Here is a 20228-nt window from a genome sequence, read left to right on the forward strand (position 1 = left end):
TAAAAAAGAGACTATTATCGGTACAAGTAAAAATCATAAGAGAGATCATAAATCAAAATATATGCAATTCGCCGTGTTTTAAAATATATAATTAAGACTTTTTTTTAAGTAAAAAATAAAAATTCAAAATTTGATGTTTCCACATGTCTACACACAGTTAATAATTTGTACAGAATTTGTTGTATACAAAAATGTTTTAAAAGTAGTATATTCTATTTACATTTCACTGGTATAGAGCTAGTTGATTAAAACATAAAGTTTCTCTAAATGTTTTGAAATGAGCTAGATATCGGTTTACCTTTAATTTCAGTTTACATAGCGCCTTTTAATTGCTTAAACAGGAAACTGAATAAATATTGATACAGTAAATGTTCATTTACTTTTCTAATCATTGAACTATATATAACTGATTGTAGGAGACGACATTGATATTGGCAATAGCAGGTTTAAAAACCAAGACTTCTTATCATTGTGTTTTTAAACGGGAATTTCCTTTTCGTGATGATTTATTAGTTTCTGTGAGCATTACTGTGCCACTACAATATGCTCCTGTTCACATACGAATCGATTTAAACAGAAACCAGGAGTTATTCATAAATGAGTAAACCACTTAAAAGTTCCATATATTATATTTCAAACAGATTTGTCTTTGATTGTGAAACATTCATCTACTACCCCTCTTGTTGGTGTTTCAGTTACACTTATTCGGTTATTATATCATTCAATTTTGTCCCTACTCAGATGTACAGAAAGCCAAAAAGTTTTAGAAGAAACTTCCATTCAAGGCTTAAACTTATCATCTGAGGATATATATTTTTTTTGTTCCTTCAGTTATCGTTATATGAAGTTAATAATTGAATTGCTTTATCAGCTGGCTAAAATTGAAGTAGTGATATTTAAAAAATATAAATGTATTTGAAATAAATGTTATGTTTAAATTATTAGTATTAGTATTTATTGATAAACTCTATCAATATTCGATACAAAAAGAAAATTAATATTCTCTTGATAGTATTTTGAAGAATATAATGCTAATGAGTCTACGTATGTGAAATCAATGCAAATTGTTTATTTTTGCATCATTACAAAAAGAACAAACTGTAGTTTCTATTACTTAATCAGCTATTTTTCAGTCCTGCTTACACCTAACCTATTGCCATATATAGACAATTTAAATCCATTGACATACTTAAATAAAATATCTTCCTTAATGAATTTATTCACTTCCGGCCATTTTTATGTTGCTATTGAAACTAATAATCATTTTCAAGTTAAAAAAAATAAACAATTTTATAAACCTGTCTTTTATTTCACATTCGAAAAAGATAAAAAAAAAAAACATTCTTGGGTGTATTACATTTCTATCTATAGATTTGTGTTCTGGTAATCATGATATATGTCATAGGCATTAAAAAGGTTGAACGACATTTTTTCAACTTTGTTATAGGTTTAAAGCAGATCATACCTAATACTTTTAATAGATAAGTTTTCCTAATATTTCTCAAAGATGACCGTTTAAGGTTTAAGAACAAGCTGCAAACTTTTATACTAAAAATCAAAGGTCATCGAACTTAATGTCGAGATAATTGAGCTTTAATATAGGCAATTCTTTTACATTTTATAGAATCTGTTCCACTCACTATTAAAAAATAACTGGTATATAAAATGTCTTGAAAGTTAATATAAAGAACACTGATCTGACCTTTTTTATATGTCCAAAAAAAAAAAAAAAAAAAAAAATTCTGTGTGATTTTGCAAGACGACAGAAACGAATGATCTGTGTAATATTTTTGATCTACCTTAATTGTTTCCTGCATATTATCAGAAAAAAATCTGTTCAAAATTATATAAGCTACAACATTTTGTAGACAAGTATGTGCCATTTGACATTCGTAAACAAGACAATAGTAATTATAAACAAGTATAATCATCGCCATTTCAACTCGTGAGAACGAGGGTTTTTGATAATTGATACAATACTGATTATGGGAATTCTTCTCCATGGTAGTTATTTAACATAGCCAACTTTTACCAATGAACTTTGACCCAAGGCAGACGAACAAGTAGTACATGACAGACACTAAATTTTAACATGTACTCGTATGTATTGCTAGAAGTACAAAAGTGACACATTAAACCTTCAAAACACATAACAAATATGGACAATGAATACTTAAATAGGCAAATATATATACACTTATTATAAGACTCTTGATTGTGATCAGGTTGCTGTTTCTAATATTATTTTGGGTGTAAAAGACGGTTAACTCACCATTCATGGTTAAAGATTACCAAAATTGTAAAATGTCTATTTTTGGTTGATTGGAGTGTCACTAAAGAAATGACTGCAATTGCTTTCAACTACATCAAAAAACGTGGAACAATTTATCCTGAACTAAAAGATCTAAATGAAATCATATTATAATTGATATTGTTACATATATACAAATTCTCATAAATATTTTTTATATTTAAAAATAAAGTAATAGTAATACTTGTTCTATGTTTTACCCATTAAAGTCTTAAAACGAGATGTCCTTACATATTAATACCAACACTGCGTTTGGATAGTCAGGTGATACATATAAGACAACTTAATTAGGTCCAGTATAGTTGCTTGTCACAGTTTCCACTATTTGAGTTTAAGTTATTTATGAATATGTTGTTCTCTCTTCATTCGTTCCATCATGTGTTTCGTTCTCTCTGTTTGTATTAAAAGATGATTCAACGACAGAAGTTGACTTCGACATAGAGGTTGTAGTAGTATTATTTCTGGTAGTGCTATTAGAATCAGCTGTTTTGGATTTGAGAGTAGATGTTGTGCCCTCTAGCCTACCTTTGGTTATACTACCGTGTTCCGTTGATTTGCTAAGAGAAGACGGGTTGATGGTAAACGCTGAATTTGTCACAGATTTTGTCGCAGAATCATCTCTGGTTGTCCTATCAGGAAGAGATGTTGTGAGTATAAGGGTAGATGCTGCGTCCGTCAGCTTGGTCGAATCATTTTCAGAAGCATTTACTCGTCCTGTTGAATTAGATTCAGTTACAGATAAATGCGTTGCTGATTCTCCAAATTTTGTTGTAACTGTTGTTGCAGATACGTCAACTGTTGTCTCCTGTTCTACTGTAGTATCTTGAATATCTGTACTTGCAATTGTTGTTTCAGAATCTATAATTGTGAACATGTTAATTGGGTCATCGGCTGTAAAATAAAAAACAGACACATACAAAATGATCTTATGCCTAACCTCTACAACCTGATGATTTTAATCTTATTGCATATTTCATATTAGATAATGTTACAGAGCCTTTTAGGTAAGTATATAGAATCATGCTGTTACATATGAATATTTGTAACACCCGTTTTCCAGCTTCCGCGACAGTAAAAAATCAGATCAGCAAAACTAATTTTGTAAAAGCAAAACCCAACACAGCACTACTATTAGTTTCTAAGAATTTGAAGTCAACTTTTAAGTACTTCACTGTTTAAGAATCAGGCAAAATGAGTATAAGTTGTGACACATGAACATAAGTAACGCTGACAATTTATTGCATTTTCCAAGTATCTCTACCTCATAACCTCCATAACTAACGACCAAAGTGTTTGAAAAGTTTGCCTTTTTAAGATATTGAAGGTCAAATGTTGAAAAGCATTATTGAAAAATGGCAAGAAAATTTTCCTGCACTTTTCTCTACGAAAGGAGTCAAACATATCTACGTCATAGATGCCTCAGGATAAATTTAAATAGCTTGTCGATTGATTTCTAGATGTTTTTAATATAGTTTAAACACAAAAGAGCAAATTGAGAAAAGTGATGTGCCACTTTTCGCCTAATTTTTACACCAGAATGTGACTAAAATGCAGATGTTGAAATGCAAAAAATTACAACCTACAAAATTTCAGATTTGAATACAATTACATACCGAATAAAAGCAAAAAAACCAAAAAGGAATAATATAAAAAGAAGCAAACTAACAAACTATCAAAGTAAAATCATATTATATCTTTCTCCATTAATAGTGAGTAGACGCATGGGTTGTGATTTGAAAACTCCATACGCTGGTGCTGAAGGGATGTTGCCACGGATGAAAGGAAAGTTGTCTATTCTGAATGAAAATTCATTACTTTTTTCGAAAAGTTTGGTCAAACGTTTTCTTTTCCCATCGATCTCTAAGTGTAGGTCACGATATGAGGTTGACTTCACAGTGTCTGTATCCTTTTTCTCAAGTTGTTCTTTTGGGTAGATGCGATGTATCAAATCCAAGAAAAAAGGATTGTTTAAAAATATTACGTCATCTATACAGCGGAAAATGAGATCAAAGGATCTAGCTAAATGATATTCTTTCCTTCGGATCAGATCAGCTATAAAGTCAGCGTCATAAGAGTGGAGGAATAGGTCAGCAAGAAGAGCACAATTTGTTCCATTGGAATGCCGACCTATGATGAAAAATGCGCCCACCACACTGGACAAATATGTTGTCGATAAAAAATTCCAGCATTTTGAAAACATCTTCTTCAGTATATTTGGAAGATGATCTAGAATTATTTTTTTACAAAGTATGAGGAATCTCGACCACGAATTATACATTTGTTTCTAGGTGTAACAACTTTATTGGAGAAACAACGATGTATAATGTTTTTGTGTCGGGATTTTTACTAAGTATGGGGAATAGAAGTACGAATGTTATTGTACTTGGAGACTTGAATAAAAATTTCTTGATTAATTTACCAACTGTAGTTAGAGATATTATTACAGTAAATGGGCTTTCAAATATTGTTGTTAAACCTTCAAACTTTTTCGGTAATACTGAGTCTCTGTCAGACCCTATTTTAGTAACAGACAGAATACCAGTAATTGATTGTGATACTGTCCAGATTGATCGCCGAATAAGTGATCATGATGGCACTTACATTACTATTGATTCTGGGCATGACAATAAGAAGACCCATATGAGGCAAGTGTGGAACTATAAAGGAGCAAATTATGAGCTCTTACGTAGAAAGGTCGCTGATACTGATTGGTTTAACTTAATTGAAAGGCAACCTAATGTAGATATAGCATGTCAGTTATTTAAGGACACATTTTTGCAACTATGTACTGAATGTATACCATCACAAAAGGTGATGATTAGAGAAAACGATAAAGTTTGGTTCAACTCAAACCTCAGACGTGCGATCAGAATTAGAGATCGATTACGAAAACATTATTTAAAACATAAGACGCCAGGTAATCAACTAAAGTACAAGGGACAACGTAACAAGGTAAACAATATAAAAAACACGCAGTTGAACAGTTTTATCTGAGTATTAACGAGACATTGTCAGATTTAAAAACTTCCAATAGTAAAATATATTGGAAGACTATTAAAATGTTATTGAAGGGTGATAACCCAAGCAACAATATACCACCACTCCGAGATCCTAACGATAACTCAAACTTGTTTTTTACAATTCAGACAAATGTAATATATTGAACCAATATTTTTGTTCTGTTACAGATATTGAAAACAGAGATAAAAATCTTCCTGATTTTGATGACAGGGGAAGGGAGGTCATCTCTGATATTATAATTTTCGAACAAGATGTTATTAACGTGCTATCAAATTTAAATCCTAACAAAGCAGTTGGTCCAGATTCTATAAGTAACAGAATGCTTATTGCTGTTAAAAATGAAATAGCAAGACCCCTATGCATGCTCTTCAACAAATCATTAAGATTTCATTCGTTTCCATCATATTGGAAATTCGCACATGTTATTGCTTTGTATAAAAAAGGAAACAAATCAAAGGTATCAAATTATAGACCAGTTGCTTTGTTGTGTTACACAAGTACAATTTTAGAAAAGATAGTTTATCAACCAATTTTTAACCATTTATTTTTCAATAATCTTATATATAAATTTCAGTCGGGATTCTTATCTGGTTTTTCTACAGTACATCAATTGATTGGACTTTATCATGAAATTTTGGTGTCTTTAGATTCTAGTAAAAAAAACTTGCATTATGTTTTGCGTTGTAAGCAAGGCTTTTGACCGTGTTTGGATTAAGGGACTGATTTTTAAATTAGAACGATATAGTATCAAGGGTAATTTATTAAAGTGGCCTTATAGTTATTTAGAATCTAGAAGACAAAGGGTTGTTCTCATGGATGGAAAATCAACCATAGGCTCATTGTATGCTGGTGTACCACAAGGATCTGTATTAGGACCTCTTCTTTTTCTTGTATATGTCAATGACATATCTGATAGTATGATTGGGCTTTGCAGATTAGTTGCAGATGACACTTCTATTGGTCATGTAGCCAATGATGAGGAGACACTTGTCAATATGACTAATATGGACTTAGAAAAATATTTCTATTTGGTCTAGTGAATGGCTGGTAAAGCTAAATCCTGATAAATTGACATTATGGTATTTAGTACTTGCAACAGAGCTACTAATATTGTTTTTACATTTGATAATTCTATCATACAACCAGTCGAATCACATAAACATCTCGGCTTGGTATTTAGCTCTGATTGCAAATGGACAAATTATATAGATATTCTAATTCAGAGAGCTTCTAAGCAACTCAATGTATTACGTAGATTGAAATTTAAGCCTTATCGAGAATTCCTCGAGAGGATCAACTTTACATTCATCAGACCGATTCTAGAATACTCTAGCGAAGTTTGGGATAATTGTGGATTAGTCAATTCAGATAGAATTGAGAAAATCCAACTTGAAGCAGCCAGAATAGTTACGGGTTTAACATCATATGCTAGTAGAGATTCACGTTATCGAGAGACTGGTTGGAAAACTTAAAAGATAGAAGAGAACAAAAGAAGCTTCTGTTGTTGTATAATATGATTAATGGACATTGTCCTGAATATTTATCAGATTTACTTCCCCCATTAGTATCTGAGATATTAGTGTATAACTAACGCAATAACCGAAATTATAGCGTCCCTCCAACTAGACTTTCATTGTATCAACAGTCATTTTTGCCAGCTACATTGAGCCTATGGGACAATTCGGATATCTCCTTACGAGAATCACCTTCTTCTGATATATTTAAATTACGTTTAAAATTAAAATATCGTAATAGCAATGCTAATAATAGGCCACCACCGTTTTACCTCATTGGTAAACGATTCATGAATTTGACTCATGCACGAATTAGAAATAAGTGTAGTGCTTTGAAAAACGACTTATTTAGAGCACATATTATTTTTGATAAAAGCTGTTCTTGTGGAGCTTTGACAGAAGACGCAGAACATTTTTTTTCTCGTCTGTCCAAATTTTACTGTGCAACGAAACATGCTTTTTCAAAATTTGACTGGTCTAGGAACAAATATTTGTCTCAACACTCTGCTTTTTGGAGATGATAATTTGAGTAACGAGTTTAACTCATTGATTTTTAGTTATGTTCAAACGTTCATTGAAGCTACTAGGCGGTTTTTACGTGAGTAATATAGTGTCGTTACATTCAGCTCGTAGGGTATATCGTGAACACTACTTGTGTTTATTTTTATCATGTTCCACTGCAACATTGATGCATGTGTGTCTTGAAAAATTCATCTTATAACTTATTTAAACATCATACGATCAATTAGAGTAAATATTTTCCAATATCCCTGTCTAATTTTATTCATGCTTAATCCCCAGTGCATGCATCTATGTTTATGGATCACTACATATTTGTTTAGTATAGTAACTTCGTAAATAATACTATTTATTGTAAATGTCACAAGTGTGTACCCTTCAAATGTATATATTAGGAGAAGGCATCGATAAGTTGTACAACTTGTGTCTAATCCAATTGTCTTTGACAATAAAATATGTTTAAATTCAAAATAGAAGTATACAATGTTGAACAATCATAGGTTATAATGTTATTATATTCCGACAATGATCTTGAATTGAGGGTCTCCAGCAGATCATTCGAATTTTCTAGGATCCACATTGAATTAATACCACTACGGGAGTAACAAGTGTGTGGTAGGACTGGATACCCCCTTAGACAGCTGTGAGTATATAAGTTAAATGTTTTGAAAGAGGTTTGGCGGTACATTTTGCAGATCCAACTATGTAACGTTGTTTATATGGATTCGTGTGGAGTTTAGAAATCCAGTACATAGATGGTAAATCAAAATCATCGCCTTTGGCAGAGAAACAAAAAGATGATAGCATAGGTAGAAAGACAAAAAGATGATAGCACAGACTTATTGTTTTACACTATTTCTTTTTTGAGGAGTGTAGTGGCAGTATAGGTCTTATCTCTGCTACTATTTCCTACGTTTATCTCTGATAATAAACATTGAATATATTGGATATAATACGTTTTGCAGACAAAAATCACACACTCTGAACAATCAAGCCATTTCAGTCGAAAGAAAGTCATATATTGAGGTTAATTTGTTTTTTACCTCTAAAGCTATTCTGATTTGTTTTACTTGATTATACTAAAGTTTTAAAAACAGACCGTCCAATAATACATACAAAGAAAACAAAAGTAAATGAGAAACTCGGACTCCCCTAAAAACTAAGTGCACAGGCCAGGTGCACGGGTAAGGTAAGCGTTCTCTGCTTTTCTAGAAACACCCGGCGAGTTATTCATAAAAAGTCAAGTCCGGGGTAGACAAAAGAGGAAAGAAAAACTATGACATATTGAACAAATCAGTTTTCATGGTGCAGATGGATCCGCTGTAACGATCCACGAGTTCACGATGACGACCATCAGACTTCTGTAGCGATGACTTTAACCTTGTAGTGATATAACCCTGTTCCAGAAGCCTAATTGTAAGAAGTCTAAGAAAACGTCTTCTTCGGTATCTTTGGAATATGATTTGGAAATATTTTTGTACAAAGTATAAGGAATCTCTACCAAGAACTTCATATTTGTATCTGGGTGTACCCTCTTTTTTTTGGAGTAGCAACGATGTATAATGTTTTTGTGTCGGGATTTTAACAGAGGTATAAACAATTGAAAAAAAAAGGTTTTAATGCTATTGTATTTTGATAATAAGTTTGAATTTAAAGTTTCCAGATCTTTCGAATTTTTCAGGATTCATATTGGATTAATATCACTACTAAAGTAACAAGTGTCGTTATAGGACTGGAGACCCTCTTGACAGCTGTGAGTATAGAAAAAAAAAGTTTTGAAAGAGGTTTGGTCCTTTTGCAGATCCGGCTATGTAACGTTTGTATGGATTCTTGTGGAGTTTAGGAATCCAGTACATAGATAGTAAATCAAAATCATCGCCTTTGGCAGAGAAACAAAAAGATGACAGCACCGGCTTATTGTTTTCCATTATTTCCTCTTTGCAGAGTGTAGTGGCAGTATAGGTCTTATCTCTGCTATTATTTCCTACGTCTATCTCTGATGATAAACATTGAATATAATACGTTTTACAAACAAAAATCATTTTTGCCCATACACTCTAAACAATTCAACCCCAAAACATTGCAGTCGAAAGAAAATCATATTTTGGGGTCCTGTTTTACCTCTAAAGGTATTCTGATTTATTTTACTTGATTATACTGAACTTTAAAAAAACAGACCGTTCAATGCCAAATATGATTGAATATGTTCAATTAGACGAATTACCTTTGGTTGCACTCACTTGTTCCGTTGATTTGCTAAGAGTAGACGAATTAGTGGTAAAAGTTGAATTCGACAAAGTGTTTGTCATAGAATCATCTCTGGTTGTCCTATCAGAAAGAGCCGTTGTTGTAAGTATAAGAGTAGGTGATGTGTCCGTCAGCTTGGTCGAATCATTCTCAGAAACACTTATTAGTTTTGTTGATTTAGATTCGGTTTCCGATAAATTCGTAGCTGTTTTTTCAACTTTTCTTGTAACTGTTATTGTTGTTGGAGATACGTCAGCTGTTATCTCCTGTTCTATGGTAGTTTCCTGAAAAGCTGTCCTTACAATTGTTGTTCCAGAATCCGTTGTTGTGAATATGTTGATTGGGTCATCGGCTGTAAAATAAAGGAAGATACATACAAATGTTGTAGCCTAACCGTAATAAACTGATGATTAGAACCTTATTGTGTATTTCATTTTAAATAATGTTATAAAAAGTAATCAAGGAAACCAAGATTCTAGCTTAAATCCAAAAAAATTTAAAAGCAGGAACAACGACCAGAGATGGAAAACAGACATACACAACAAAGAACATACAATATCCATAACAATACATACAAAGCAAACAAAAGTAAATGAGAAACTCGGACTCCACTAAAAACACTGCACAGACCAGGTGCACAGGTAAGCGTCCTCTGCTTTTCTAGAAACACCCGGCGAGTTGCTCATAAAAAGTCAAGTCCGGGGTAGACGAAAAAGGAAAGGAAAACTATGCCGTAACGATTCACGAGTTCAAGATGACGACTACAAAACTGTAGTGAGGAGCAGAATTTGTTCCCATAAGAATGCAGACCGTTTGTTGAAACACGCGTCCACCACACAAGAAAAAAATCAGCATTTTGAAAACATCTTCTTCGGTATCTTTGAAAGATAATTTGGAATTATTTTTTTACTAAGTATGAAGAATCTCTACTAAGAACTACATATTTGTATCTAGGTGTACCGTCGATTTTTGTAGTAACAACCATGTATAATGTTTTTGTGCCGGGATTTTAACTATGTATTGGGAATAGAAGTATAAACAATTGAAAATAAGATAGGTTTTAATGCTATTGTATTCTGATGAAAAGTTTGAATTTATCAGGATCCACATTGGATTAATACCACTGGAGTACCAAGTGTCGCTGTAGGATTGGAGACCCTCTTGACAGCTGTGAGTATAGAAAAAAAAGTTTTGAAAGCTATATAGCTGTGTTTGTATGGATTCTTGTGGAGTTTGGGAATCCAGAACATAGATGGTAGATCACAATAATCGTCTTTGGTAGAGAGACCAAAAGATGATAGCACAGATTTATAGTTCTACACTATCTGTCCTTTGCAGGATGTGGTAGCAGGATAGGTCTTATTACTGCTATTGTTTTCTACATCTATATCTATTGCCCTGTGAAGGTCTCGGTGTTATCATAATAGGTCCGTAGCAGCGCTATTCTTGTCGTAAAAGGCGACTAAATAGTGCTCAGAACCCTGGCTTGGGCGCTCTGTCAAACTGGGTTGTATGCCCCAGATGGTAGAATTCGGTAACCCTGGCATGCTACAGGCTGGGGTCGTCAGGCCATAATACCGAAAACCTTACCACAAACCATAGTGGTGCACCGTGTTCGGAAAGATGCCACGTTCCTTGCACGTTAGAAAACCCTGTGTTGTATTCATTAGAGGTAGGAACCATTGGGCTCGGCCACAGCACAGGAGGCTTAATTGCCCGACCCTACCCATCTCTCCTTCTTTCCAGTGGCAGTCACATTTCGTCGACCCTAATATTCTTGTCTCCCATTCCGTTTTTCATTTCATCATTATTTCATATTCATATTATCATACGGTTCATGTTCATCGCCTGAATATTTCTGATATTGCCGCCCGGGCGTTAAACACCAACAATCGTCTACCTTTAATAATAAACATTGTAAGAGCTACGTTTTGCAAACAAAAGTAATGTTGTTACATCTTTAAACTGATGTAGCATTGACACTAATACAAACCACGTTTTCGTTGATGTTTAAATCTCCCGTAATGACGTGACCGGAAGGACCATCTTTGAATGGAGGGTTTTCGCAAGAAAAATAAGGTTGTTTAGCCTTGACCTAGTACTCAATCTCGAGGTCCTGCAATAGCCTTTATAATCGAACATTTTGGATGCACCAGGTGAAGTATAGGAATATGAGTAATCGGTATTGATTTGTCTTTGAATACGGGGTATTTTTGTTCGTGACGTTTTTGTGATGGAGAATGTTAGCCAAAATAATTGCATCTGTACCTTCGCTGATAATCGGTAGTGTGAAAATGATCGTTTTTTATCACAACCTTTCACAAAACTTGCTTAAAGAGTCTGTGGAAAACAATATCCAAAAAAAACCATAAGTCTGTATAATGATGAAGAAGGTTCAGAAACAGGACTGTCAAGACTTGTTTTGTAAATTGAGTGTAGTAGTGTAAGGGGTATAGAATAGAATTTAGTTCGAATGTGATGAAGACCAATATGCTTTTGTATGAAAGAAAGATAACCATCTATGGTGACATCATGCATCTTAGGTGATATATAATGGTGATGGCCATGACTTCTTGTCTGTCTTGGATTTTTGTGAAATTAATTCATCAGATTTATGTTATTGGCTTGAAAAAGATTTCCTATACTTTTGAGCCTCGTAGGCGATTGTATAGAATGATACATTTGAATATTTGTAATACACCCGTATTTTCAACTTTCATGACAATTACAAAGACATCAGCCTAATCTATTTTGTAAAAGCAAACCAAATTCATTATTATCGTTAGTTGCTAAGAATTTTAAGTCAACTTCTATGTACTTCTCTGTTTAAGAATCAGGCAAAATGAGCATAAGGTGTCACACATGCACATAAATAACGCAGACAATTTATTGCATTTCCCAAGTATTTCTACCTCTACCTCCAGAACTAACCATCAAAGTATTTGAAAAGTTTGCCTATTTAAGATATTGAAGGGTCAAATTTTGTTGAAAAGCACTTTTGGTTGATTTCTAGATGTTTTTTTTTTAATATAGTTTAAGGACAAAAGATTAAATTGAGAAAAGTGATGTGCTAACTTTCGCCTTATTCTAACACAGAATGGTACTAAAATGCAGATGTTGAAATACAAAAAAAAATATAAATAATAAAATTTCAAATTTGAATATAATTATATACCGAATAAAAGCTAACATAAACAAAAAGGAATAAAAGGAAGCAAACTAACAAACTATCACAGTACAATCAAATCACATCTCTGTCCTTTAATAGTGAGTAGACCTGGGGAAAGGGAGATCATCAAATTAAATTGTTTTTCAGCCACTGGGACTCTTGAATGATTCCTGATATCAATGTTTCAAAGAAACAATGATACAAAAGATCAAGTTATCCCAAACAAAAAATCCCTGTTTCAAATTTTGGAACATGAATAAACCCTCTTTGATAACAGATATAGACTAACATTTCATGTTCGGTTTTATAATACTTTTTAAGCTTTACGAAAAGAAATTGTGTTGATAAAAAAGCCTTTATTTTTAAACTGGATTTTTTACACATAAAATCTTAATCTTCAGTGTTAATTTACAGGAGAATAAATTATTTACTGCAACAGGCCTTTGGTGTAAAGTGGGTCTCTGAAGCACAAACATTTTACCTTGATTATGTTTATAATGAAGGCTTCAGCTAATTCATTTTTGACATTACATTCAGATACCTATTTTTATCGGATTACTAGGAAATGGAAATGACGTTGCAGTGACAGCACATGCGCCATGATTGAGTTCCAAAACGAAAGTTATTCCAAATAATTTCCATTACTTCCCTTGAGCAACATTTCGTATTATGGCACGAAAAGTTCGATTATCTGGGTTCACCGTTCGATAACTGTTGTTAACGGCAGCTAAACCTAGTTTATCGTACATAAACAATCTTTTACAATCGATATCTTAATTTATCGAAATAAAATATAGTTAGCAGGGTGTTAATTATAGTTTGTCTACGACGAACTGCATTTCTGGTACACTTACTACAATTTACGATCGGAAACTAGAGTTTAAGTTCGCTAAACTCTATTTATCGGCTAAAAACTGTGTTTTACGATGATATTAATCATTGTCAGGCTGACTTAGTTACGACGAAGATGATTGGTCACGTGTGGTTTTGCTATAAAATGAGTAGTATATAATAAATTGAATATAATATTTTATTTTCCAAGTTACAGGGCCTATTAAGTACAATGATTGATGTAATTGTTACAATTGGTTATACTTGTAAACTATCATCAGCGGAATTAACGATCCAAAAATGTTGCTTAACGATTCGATAAATCTTTATTTTTTAATTAACATTTTCGAACGTTGTTTTTTCAAATTAACGAACGCTAATAAAAATACAAAAAAATAAGTATAAATATCATTATTAATCGTAAACCATAGTTTGCGTGCAAAAAAGCTAGATTTAGCGGCCGCTAACTATAGTTTACGCCCGATAAACCCAGATTATCAATTTTTTACTGTCGCGGACCATATCCTAATCACAATTAATTGCATTTTCATGGAAAATTATAATTGCCAATACACTTTAAACAATACAAGTCCCAAAAACATTTCAATCAAACGAAAGTAATATTTTGAGGTCTCTTTTTTACCTCTAAAACAGTTTTGATTTAGTTTCGTTGATTATACTAAACGTATAAAAATAGACCCTTAATACCGGATATGATTGAATTTCGTCAAAGCTTTTTTAATATCAAACTAGCAAAAGTCCGTACTGCTCAAAATCTGCACGGCGAATTTTATTTTATTACTTTCCGAATATGTGTTAGTGTTTGTATGATACAAATGATGTACATTTTTTAAATATTAGATCATTTTGCATGTTTGAATATTAGATTATTGTGTATTTTTTGGAAAATAGATCTTCTGCATTGAAGTCGAATATGCAAAATTATAACTTATACACTGATACATTATGCTTGATTGTACTTCGGTTTTTTATATATTTAAAAACGTGCACCTTTCATGTAAAAATTCTAATGTATAAGAAGAGATTCAGATAATTGGTATTTTAATTGGTATTTTAAAACAAATATTCGATTGCAGATGAAACAAATAAATAAATGGAAACAGACCATAAAACCTAAAAAAAATCCGAAATAAGAGAGAAATGCAGACTTCTTGTACGGTATAACGTCGAAGAGGAAAAGAAAACAGTTTCAAATTAGTTATGAATACCAATTCGATATGTCAGAGGAAGATAAACTGAAGTAGAATTATTTGAATTATCTAAATTCGACTGAGTTTTCCCACAAAAAATAAAACTGTTTATTGTAAGTCCAACTAACATTTTGTTAAAAGGACAACAGGGTTTTAAAAAGTATCATAAAAAGACTGATATCCTCATAATTATTTCAAAACTACAGTTCTTGAATAAACAATCAAGTTTAAAATCAACTTTTAAAACAGTTGATTTGCCTTTGAAAATAAATTTCGTTAAGTTCTTCTGTCTTCTTTAACGGATAGTACTTTTTCCTTTATTGACGAATGCTTGAACATTCCCTAAATCATTCTCAATAAATATTCCTACCGTTTTTTTTTTTTTTTTATAAAAAAGGGTAGTTATAGGGTTTAATTTGTTCTAAAGGTTACACTCACTATCAACAAAGCATGTTTTATCCCCGTTGTATAAAGTCACACAGACTTCTCCAACTACACATCGTTGATCAGGACAAGGATCTCTGAATGTCTGAAAGAGTTAAACAAACAAAACGAATGAGGTATGACAGTAAACACAAAAAAGGAAAAACTTATTGTAGAACAAATATCAAAAGTAATCAACCAATCAATTAAAGTTGATGTAATGTATCGTAGTAATCAACCAACCAACCTACCCAACCCAGTTAATAAGATGTTACAGCTTACCCATCCTGAAAAATAACTCGCTTTTCATTTTTGGGAACAATATGTCACACACTAAATATACGATCGAATACCGATTGATGTCATAAAGAAAAGAAAACATACTATTTTGTTACTACGGATTGACTTTTATATTGATAACATTGTAGATTCTTAAACTTGTATGCTCAACCAACATTTACAATATACTGGTCAAACAGATGATTAAAAAATACAAAGGTAAAAATAGGAATACTACTTTTCTGTCAGCTCGATGCAATAACAGATTGGAATTATTTGGGCTATTGAATGAGGTCAACAAATTTTCGTCTTAAAAATATGGAGAACTATCCCTGATTTGGATGCCACGATTACTCCAAAATGGACAGGAACAATCAGTACGAGTGATTTGAGTTGGTACATTTTTGTTGCAAATAATTTTTCTGTGAACGTCAAGACTGGTGACTTGTCTGACGCAAACTGGTCCACTGATTGATGGCTAAAACGCAGTACGATGACGTATCCTCACTATCGCGTGATGTCTATTAGTATGCGCAACCGCACATGAATGCACAAAATACGACACAAGGAATACCTTACCAATATTTTATCTTCATTACAACAGAATTATAGGCAGATGCAAGATGTGATAATATCACTATTTGTTTCTACAAATTGTATCCTGAATATTTTTTATCTGTCCATATTTGGTCCAGATACTGTCTGAAGCGTAGTTTTTGATACTGAGTCACGTAGAATATATATCAATGATTTAACTATTTTGTATTGTTTCCTACAAGACAGTAAAACATTGATTTTTTTAAATATGTTGTATAGTTATCTACAAAGTCACTGAATTCTACTCAATTCCACAATAGTAGTTGTTTGCAAGTCAAGTTTTCAGATTTAAATTCAACACCTCATATGAGTAATTTTTTGACTGGTTATAGTTTTAAGTTCCAAAGCAGATATTTTATGCAGTTCAGGACGACAACATTTATCAATATGATTTGTACCATACCGACACGCTGAGACGGATCATTATTATTTTTAATTGCTAAGTAACAAAAGCAGCAGCCCACATGTATGCATGTTATTCGAGTGGAAAACATTATTCTGACCCCATACAAACTAGTCGTTACTCTGTGCCTTGTATAATTCGTCCTTGTTTATAAATCCCAATGTGGCAAATATATTTACTTCACAGATTATGGTCGGGTATGTTTACCAGTGACAATACCAGTTACAAATGCAAATAGAAAAGCAATCACATGTGAAGTGATGTCAGGTAAGAAATGGATATATTTAAGTATTAACCGTCATTCACTCCAAGAACATTGTTGAATCGAGAAAACAGGAAATGCAGAAAATCTTCCTACACAGTGTTGACGATTGAATGGAAAAAAATCACATATATTCTACTTATATAAGGTACATGTAGGCAAATCTCACCGATTTTGGTGGGTTGTCAATCCTGTAATTCTACTTTATTTTGGAAAATTAAATAGTTATGACGAACATAAAATGACTCATGTGATGATATCAACTATTGCTGCCTTAGAAGCTTATTTTGCCGCATACAAATACTAATTCATAGTTGTAAGAGTAATCAATGGAACCAAGGTTATAGCGGTAATCAAAAGAATGTAGTCCAGGGACAAAGACCAGACATGGAAAACAGACATACACAAAAAAGAACATAAAGTAACTAAAATCATACATACAAAGTAACAAAAGCAAATGAGCAACTGTGAAATGCGCACTCTGACTTCAATCTTGTAGCAACATAACCCGGTTCCAGAAGCCTATTTGTTAGAGTTCTAGCGATACAAAACGTCTGCGTAGTTTCAGCAAGCTCTGGCATAATGTATGAGTTGTGAAATGAACACTCCATACGCTGGTGCCGAAGGGATGTTGCCACAGATGAAAGGAAAGTTGATATTCTGAATGAACAGTCATCACGTTTGTAAAAAAATGAAAAAAAAAGGAACCACATGAAGGAGAAAAAGCAAGTTATGTAGATTTTCGATATGCATGCGTTTTCAAGTTCTAATTTTTAACTATCCAATTCTTGGAGTGGCATTACCTTTCGCATTTGTACAACATTGAATTAAAGTAAACATTTTGTTATTAGATATCGCTACAAAAACATTGTGTTATTTTTGCGATGAAGAGAAAAACGCAAAATAAGGTACCGGCGAAATGTTTTTTTTTAAACTATATAGCGCTAATCATTTTTTTAAAACTCGAAGACTGAATCTGAATCTTGCGAATAATGTTGCTTGAGAGAATCCGTGAAAACTAATTGTTATACAGTATTTTTCAAACATTAAATATATAAATTTGTATAGAAAAGCTTCATCACATTTGTAAAACTATTTCTAAATCTAGGGAATCTATTATCACATCCGAAATTAACAAAGGAATGTTATGTAAGACCAAGTTAACTGTACGGAAGAAATTTCTTAAATTCCCAAATGTTCTGTCAGACTAAGTTAACAATACAGAGTAAAATCTGGATAGTTTGTATGTTTTGATTGTTAATTTTACTGGAGAGTGTTACTCTTAACTTTTAACTAAAAGGTTAATATATGGTAACCATAACTTCTGCTTGTTAAAGAATAGCTCAAGTCATAGACATAATTTTTTTTGATTTCTGCTTGGTTCCATTGATCAATTTAGGTCTCACTTACCACTTCTAACGTTTCTATTACTTTACATGTTAAACAAGTAATTTACAACGTTTCACTATGAATTCCCAGGACAAATGGCACCTTAAAGTTGCATACCATTGCAAAGTTTGGAAAATAAGGCTTTCAAAATCATTACTCTAATGGTACGATGTCCGTAGAAATTCTTCACAAAATTAACTCGAATAAAAAATACTGAAAATCAACATTTTTACCTCTTCTGCTAACTGACAGCATGAAAGCAAATTACTCACACATGTAAACAATATTCATACACTTTTGTAGTAAATTACATGTATGATGTTAAAGTACACATTCTCAGCTTTATTTTGACTACTTTTAATCAGAAGACACACAAATAATGCACGTACACAAATATTGCCAGCAGTTAAGGGTTGTATACTAGATAACCATGCGAAGGACGAATATCGCCCGAGACGAAGTGGTATTCTTTTATGACGTGGTATACCAGAATAATTCTTACTTGTATACCAATGACAAATGTAAAAATTTATATGAAGTATAATATTCTCTTATACAACCTATCGTTAATGAAGCTAGTAGATCTGAATATGAAAGACTTTACAGAGTTAAAACATAAATCGTCTGAAGTTACTAGTGTAGGTTTATGATAAAAAAGGAGATTGACCGAAGTGTCAATAAAAGAGCTTACATGATTATATTATATTATATTATATTATATTATATTATATTATATTATATTATATTATATTATATTATATTATATTATATTATATTATATTATACATAGGCAAAATTATTTCACATGATTTTCACACGAATGGAGCAAATTAACATTGTGACAGAGTCCGCGTGAAATTCTGGTGAGTCGAGCCTTCACGTGAAATGTTCACATAAAATCCGTGTTAAGTGAATTTCACTTGCAAACTACATTAATTTCATGTGAATCTCGATTGACATGAATTTCACGTGAAAAATATTTGTGTGTGTATTATATTGTATTGTATTAAAGTTTAGGTTTATGATAAAAAAGTGCATTGGCCTATGTATCAATTGAGGAGTTTACATGATCATTATGTGATATAATATTATATAATATCATTCTATATTGTACGCAAAAGATTTACTCACTCCTCTATGAAACGAAATATCCACGAAATCAAACCCTTGTGCTGTAAGGTAGACCAAGTTTAATGGTTCACTGTTGAGCTCACAGAAATACATTTGTTTATTATAGTTAAAAGAATGACATCTTGGTCTCCGGATACATTCATCAAAACACAGGTTTGGTCCATAGTGAGAAAAATCAGTGATTACGGTTCCATTTAGTTTTTTATTAGTTTTGTCAGGTATTACTCGTAACTCTCCACTGCGACAATCCTGACAATGGACAACATTTAAAACAACATAAATGAAAAAAGAACTAAGATATAACATTGTGATTTCCTTGAAGTTTAAGCCATAACTATATCAAAATTTATTGGAACATCATATTGTATCATATCAGGCCTACTCACTTTTAACAAAGGTGAACGAATTGATTGAATATTGAATTGTTCGTGATACTTTATCAGTTATATTAAAAATTCAACCATCTGCCGTCTGTTGCTAATTAGACAATACAATACAGTAAGGGATTGGAACATCCTGGTTACATTTATGCATATAACACAGTATATCATATATTACATCTAAATATGCATAATTCTTTATTACATTTTAAACACATTATCGATTTTAAAATTAGTACTTCAAATTAGCAAAGTGTTTAGTTTCTATTGGTATTATTGTGGCCTTTGATATATTTATATCAATCTCCACCATGAATACAAATTAGTTTCCTTCGAGTCACCAGACCCTGAAATAAGGAACAGAATATGTTGCCCGAAAATGAATTGGTAGTTGCAGCTTATTTGAGAGTCCATATCCCGTGAGTACAAACGATCTGTTGGACAAAAGTTATCCATTAAATTAGTCTTATACATTTTATACGAGTTATCAAGCGGATGTAATTTATCAAAAGGATAAAATGTAAACCACTGGGGTCATGCT

General features: G+C 32.3%; 1 protein-coding gene across 1 annotated transcript; it reads right to left on the minus strand.

Moving 5' to 3' along the window:
• Positions 1-1088: 1088 nt before the first annotated feature.
• Positions 1089-19678, minus strand: LOC148616027 (uncharacterized). The gene is made up of 4 exons (XM_088582654.1): positions 19308-19678; positions 15262-15352; positions 9590-9964; positions 1089-3202 (listed from the first exon to the last, which is right to left on the minus strand). Exons 1-4 carry the CDS (start codon positions 19611-19613, stop codon positions 2652-2654), a joined length of 1323 nt encoding a protein of 440 aa, XP_088438780.1. The 5' UTR covers positions 19614-19678; the 3' UTR covers positions 1089-2651.
• Positions 19679-20228: the final 550 nt, after the last annotated feature.

Source organism: Perna viridis, chromosome 5 (assembly GCF_037379345.1).
Source record: "Perna viridis isolate PV_CMFRI_1.1 ecotype Kerala chromosome 5, ASM3737934v1, whole genome shotgun sequence".
Lineage (NCBI taxonomy): Eukaryota > Metazoa > Mollusca > Bivalvia > Mytilida > Mytilidae > Perna > Perna viridis.